General features: G+C 40.2%; 1 protein-coding gene across 1 annotated transcript; it reads left to right on the top strand.

Moving 5' to 3' along the window:
• Positions 1-2684: 2684 nt before the first annotated feature.
• Positions 2685-3533, top strand: LOC112006761 (uncharacterized). The gene is made up of 2 exons (XM_065763419.1): positions 2685-2765; positions 3312-3533. The coding sequence occupies exons 1-2, from the start codon at positions 2685-2687 to the stop codon at positions 3531-3533; spliced, it is 303 nt and encodes a 100-aa protein (XP_065619491.1).
• The last annotated feature ends 2259 nt before the right edge of the window (positions 3534-5792 follow it).

Below are 5792 nucleotides of genomic sequence, written 5' to 3'. Positions count from 1 at the left end.
AATCACCCACGAAGCCTAAGTGACAAGATTTCTTAAATGGATGTAAATCACATAAAAAATGGCTAAGTGATAAGATTACCTTAGACGGATATAAATCACTGGCACCCAAAAAAAAAAAAAAAAAAAAAAATATATATATATATATATATATATATATATGTTTGTGTGTGTGTGTGTGTGTGTAAACTAGGCAACAGCAGCCTTGTCACCACTAGCAAGAGTGTTCTCTGGAGCATTCCCTTTAGGAGCAGCAGTCGTGGACTAAGAAGCTTTGTCTGTCTCCATTTCTTTATGCAACTTCTCAAGGTCTAGACTCCCCAAGTCCATGCTAGTAGAATGCTTGACGAGGTGCCACCAAAGAAGCTCACCTTTGTAATACCAACTAAAGAGAACAGTGTTGTACTCCTTAGTTTGTTGAAAAGCTTTGAAGGCCTTGGCTACGGTGGTCTTGACCCTCTGATTCGCAGTTTAAAGTTGCTCATCCTTCTTTGCGGTCAGCTGCTTCTCAGTCCTCAGGTCATCAGCCAAAGCCTTAGCCTTTTCCTTGGCAATGTTAGCTTTGTCCATGGCAGAAATGAGCTCCCTCCTCAGCTTAGCATTCTCCACCTCCAGAGCCTCCACTTTGGACCCCACTAAGATTGCCTTGACCTTGTGGCTCCGATGTGATGTGGATTGTCTCCCGTAGCACCTAAAAAGAGGATCATACAAAACATCAAACCTTCAGATCCATGCGCAAAATCAAAAAAGGAAAAATGAGTGATATAAGTACATCACCTAAACGAGCTTGTGGATGTGATGACCCATGATCTCGTTGGAAGGCATACCCCAGAACACCTTGAGCTCCTCAGTAGTTAAAGCATCTTGTGCCCTCGTCAGAGCCAGGCCAACGTCATCCCAAATACTTGACGCGTGCAAGTCAACTTTCTCCTTGCCCTTGTCCACCATGTGTTGCTTCTTCGAACGGGGGGTGATCTCTTCCACAGAGGTAGCAGGAGATGCGACCCTCGTGGCCTTAGGGATGGAAACAACAGGGGTGACAGGAGTCCCCTTATCAACGACCCATATCACCCTCTTCCCGAGGTTCCAGAGAGACCCGTTCTTCCTGGCCCTTATCTTGGCATACATTTCTTGATTAAACTTTGTCATCATTTCTGTAAAAGAGAAACACTTGTCAAAAAAAAAAAAAAAAGGAAGGAATTTTTCTTGGGAAGAACCAAACACTTACTCTTTTCTTCAATCTTAATAGCCCGCAGAACAAAGGAAGAAGGCTTTGGATAAAGGCAGTGACGAGCTAAAGTCCTAGGATTGACCAGGTTGTCGAAGTCATCAATCGTCTTAGTGTATTCTGTAGCAGCTTGGACATGCTTCTTGTACCTACTCTTGAGCTTTGGACACTTCTTAACTACACAAACAAGACAAATAAGAGGTTAGTAACAAATCAAGAAAAAAAGAAAGAAGAAAGGATTGGTAGAAAGACAGCGCATCTAGACTCGGGGCTCTCCAATGAAAAAGCAACCTAGAGATGTCACCAAAAAAATCGTCAGAGAGGGTCTCCCATCTGTCTCTGGACACAAAAAAGAACCTCGATTTCCAGTATCGGAAGGATGACGGTAGATCAGTAGTAATCCTAGCCTTCCTGACTCAGGGCACAAGTTCGTAGTACCCGTACTCCTTTGATTCCTTCAAACGATATAAGTAAACGAACTCATCCACCCTAATTATGTTGCCCTTAGTGACGATCATCCATATTTCCATACAGCTTATTACTGTTCTCCACAAATTCGACATAAGTTGCCCAGGAGCGATGTTGATGTAGTTTAAGAGCTCCATGATGAAAGGGTGGACGGGGAATTTAAGGCCACATTGAAAAGCTGCCTTATAGAAGCACACTTCCCTAGGCGAGAAGTGGCAAGCTTTCTCCCCCTTATAAGGAAGACGAATCCTGGCCTCCTCAGGAAACTGAAATATATCCTTAAACCTAAAAAGAATGTCAACGTCCAGTGCACACTCTTTACTAAGGGCATAAAACGGCCTGACTTCCCTTCGGCTAGAGACAGCGGTATCAACCTCCGCTTCAACAGGATTGTCGCTAGATGACAACCCCGTTTCTGACTCATTAGATCTCACTTCTGACATAACCCTCCATTCATCCACTAGTTCCTCGAACCAATTCACTGATTGATGAAGCAAGGGAAGCAGATCGGCCAACACTAAACCTAAGCCACTAACCCCAAACACAAAACTTTCAATTAAAGGGATGAAGGAATGGGAAGAATCTAGAGAAGCCTTAAGCATGCAAAGAAAAACGAAATGGTAGGACAGAGTCTCCTAACCTCAAAGCTATCAACCATGGAACCCAAAAGAAGAAAAAAAGGGGATAAAACTCCAAGTCCCAAAACAAGAAAAGGAAAAAACAAGTAATTTTCGTTACAAAGAATAAATCAAGGAGAAAGAAACTGTACCTCAAAAGAACAATCCTAGAAAGGAAAAACGCGGTAAAGAGCTCGGAGAAGACAAACATAAAGCAACAATGACTCAAAGAAAAAAAAAAGTGAGGAGGAAAGAGAAAAGGACAGTTTAAAAAGTTGGACACGAAAAATTGAAAATCAATGGGAAACCCAAAGGACATATGAGTGGAGCATTGAATTTCACCAGTTAGAATGTGCCACGTGGCCACGACGCGTATGGCGCCACCACTATGCATTAAATGTGGCTGGAACAGAATCCCAAGGGTCACGTCTGAACAAGAAACCTTCGACCTTCTTGTGATTGTCATTACACGTAAAGATGACCACAGAACTGAGACGGGGGGGGGGGGGGAGCTGATAGGCCTAATAAATACCATTGTCTAGACGAACCCATTAGGTACCTTCATCCACTTGGACCCAGCTTGGACGGAGAAATATAAGCCATAAAAGAGCATTCAATATCTCGGATAGTTACAAACCCGCCAAAAGCCCGTTGGGAGGCCCATCAAAACCCACATTAATGAGCCCAAAGGTGTTACATAAAAGGCACTAAAGCCATCATAAATAGGGTACAACGGCTAAATGAGAAAGTGATATATACACCTTTTAGAATTGAACAAGGTACATACATACATACATGTTGAAATACTTTATTCACTCTAGTTTTCATAAGCCCTTTTTCCCGATTCCATTCATTGACTTTACCATTGAAGACTCCGGGGCTGGCAGCACACCAGTGACCACTCAGAGAGGATTCCGTTCTTAGTCTCACAAGTACAGAGACGAAGCCCGTGTTGACCTATCTGGACGAACTTACTTGACTAATGATCTCAACATCATCAGAGACATCTTGAGGATGAAGACTACCTTACGGATGAAGACTATCTTGAAGATGAAGACTATCTTGAAGAGGAAGACTCTTTTTTGGAAGATCTTGAAAATGAAGACTGTTTTGAAGATGAAGACTACCTTGAAGATGAAGACTACCTTGAACATGAAGACAATCTTGAAGACCAAGACAATCTTGAAGAAGAAAACTATCTTGAAGACGAGGACTTCCTCTAAGACAAAGACTTCCTTGAAGATGAAGATTGTTTTTGGAAGTTCTTGAAGATGAAGGAAGATTTACTTGAAGATGAAGAAGACCTTGAAGATGAAGATTGTTTTGAAGATGAAGATTGCCTTGAAGATGGAGACAATCTTGAAGACGAAAAATATCTTGAAGATGAAGACTTCCTTGAAGACGAAAACTTCCTTGAAGATGAAGATTGTTTTTGGAAGATCTTGAAGACGAAAGAAGATTGCCTTGAAGATGAAGAAGACCTTGAAGACGAAGATTGCCTTGAAGACGAAGGCAATCTTGAAGATGAAGACAATCTTAAGGATTAAGACTGTCTTGAGGACGAAGACAGATTTCCTTGAAGACGAGGACTTCCTTGAAGACGAAGATTGTTTTTGGAAGATCTTGAAGATGAAGACAATCTTGAAGAAGAAGACTACCTTGAAGATGAAGATGATCCGTACAAGACCTTGAAGACGAAGACCTCCTTGAAGACAAAGATCGTCAATGCAAGATCTTAAAGATGAAGACAACCTTGAAGATGAAGACAATCTTGAAGATGAAAAGGATCTTAAAGATGGAGTTTGTCCATGCAAGGATGTGCATTGGCATCTTTGTAATGGAGCAACTGTCGATGCAACAATCTAAGGATGTGCTTTGGCCTATTTGCAATGGATGTGCAGGCTTCTTGCTATGATACTTTTTAAAGGTATAAAATGACAAGTATCAGACATTAGAGATACAAGGTGACACCACTCAAAATTTAAATATGCAAGAAGATGACACCAAAACTTTGAGAATTTGAGGTGATCCAACTTAATAGAAACTTTAGAGATGCAAAAAGATGCCACCAAGTTTTTGAAGATGCAAGGAGATACGTACCACCAAGACTTTAAATGTGAAAGGTAGAACTACTTAAACTTTACAGACGAGAGAGAAATCACATTTTTGAGATGCTAAGCGACATTCTCACAATGATGTTTGCTTTCATGGTCACTTTGCATTCCTTTTGGTAGCAATGTCTTACAATGATGTTTGCCTTCATATGGTACCATTGTCTTCTTGTAGCGACTTTCTCATAGTGATGTTCACCCAAAACTATGATTGCAATTAGTGTGACATACCAAGTTGCCTGTGTAGTACTAGAGAGAGATCGAGTCATGACGTGGTTCAAGAAATTTTTTTTTTGATGTGTGATTGAACTTAGCATATAATGTCAAGCCACCTATTTACCCTTTGAGAGAGATCAAGTTATTATGTAGTTCAAGAATTTTTTTTTGGACATGTGACTGAACTTAGCATAAAATGCCAAGCTGCCTACGTACCCTTTGAGAGAGATCAAGTCATTCTGTAGTTAAAGTTTTTTTTTTTTTTTTGGTGAACACTTTCAAGAGTAATGGGAAAACATCATGTACCCTTTAAGTGTTGAGGTGAGCATTTTAGGCTCTTACCAAGGAGTGCTTCAATCTTTAGGCATAATAACGTTTCAAGAATTTTCTGTTGAGGGCCAATTCTCAAACCATTTTCAGCAACCAACTTGTATGCTTCATTTGTATAAACTTCTTGAAAAATATATGGTCCATCCCACTTTGAAACAAACTTATTCTTAGTGTGATGGGTGACAATGATGGGTCTTTGTATAGCAAGAACCAAATCTCTAACTTGGAAAGATCAAGGATGAACCTTCTTGTTAAAAGTCTTAGAAATGCAAGCTTGATAACATTCAAGGTGTTGTTGTGCCTCAAGCCTTTTTTCATCCAAAGCTTCTAATTCTTCAAGTTTTAGACAAACATTGTCTTCATTAGAAAGACCTTCTTGAATGGCAATCCTTAATGAAAGAATTTGACATTCAAGTGGTAGAACAACTTCTACGCCATAAACAAGAGAATAGGGTGTGGCTTGGGTAGGTGTTCGATATGTTGTACGATATGCCCACAAAGCTTCCTCAACTCTTTCATGCCAATCTCTTTTTGACTTTCCTACAACTTTCTTGAGCAAATTGCATAGAGTTTTATTAAAGGTTTCTACGAGACCATTGGCTAGAGCATTATACATGGAGGAATTATGCTACTTAAAACCAAAGTCATTGCAAAGCTTTTCCATTACATAGAGTTTTGTTAAAGGTTTCTACGAGACCATTGGCTAGAGCATTATACATGGAGGAATTATAATTCTCGGAGTACCAAGGTTGAACCATAAGGAGCAGGGTAAATTCAAAGACAATATAATTAAATAACAATTTGGGTGAAGAAGAAAAGTACTTT

The sequence above is a fragment of the Quercus suber genome, unplaced genomic scaffold (genome assembly GCF_002906115.3).
Source record: "Quercus suber isolate HL8 unplaced genomic scaffold, Cork oak 2.0 scaffold_506, whole genome shotgun sequence".
Lineage (NCBI taxonomy): Eukaryota > Viridiplantae > Streptophyta > Magnoliopsida > Fagales > Fagaceae > Quercus > Quercus suber.
This window is presented reverse-complemented; position numbering and strand designations above follow the sequence as displayed.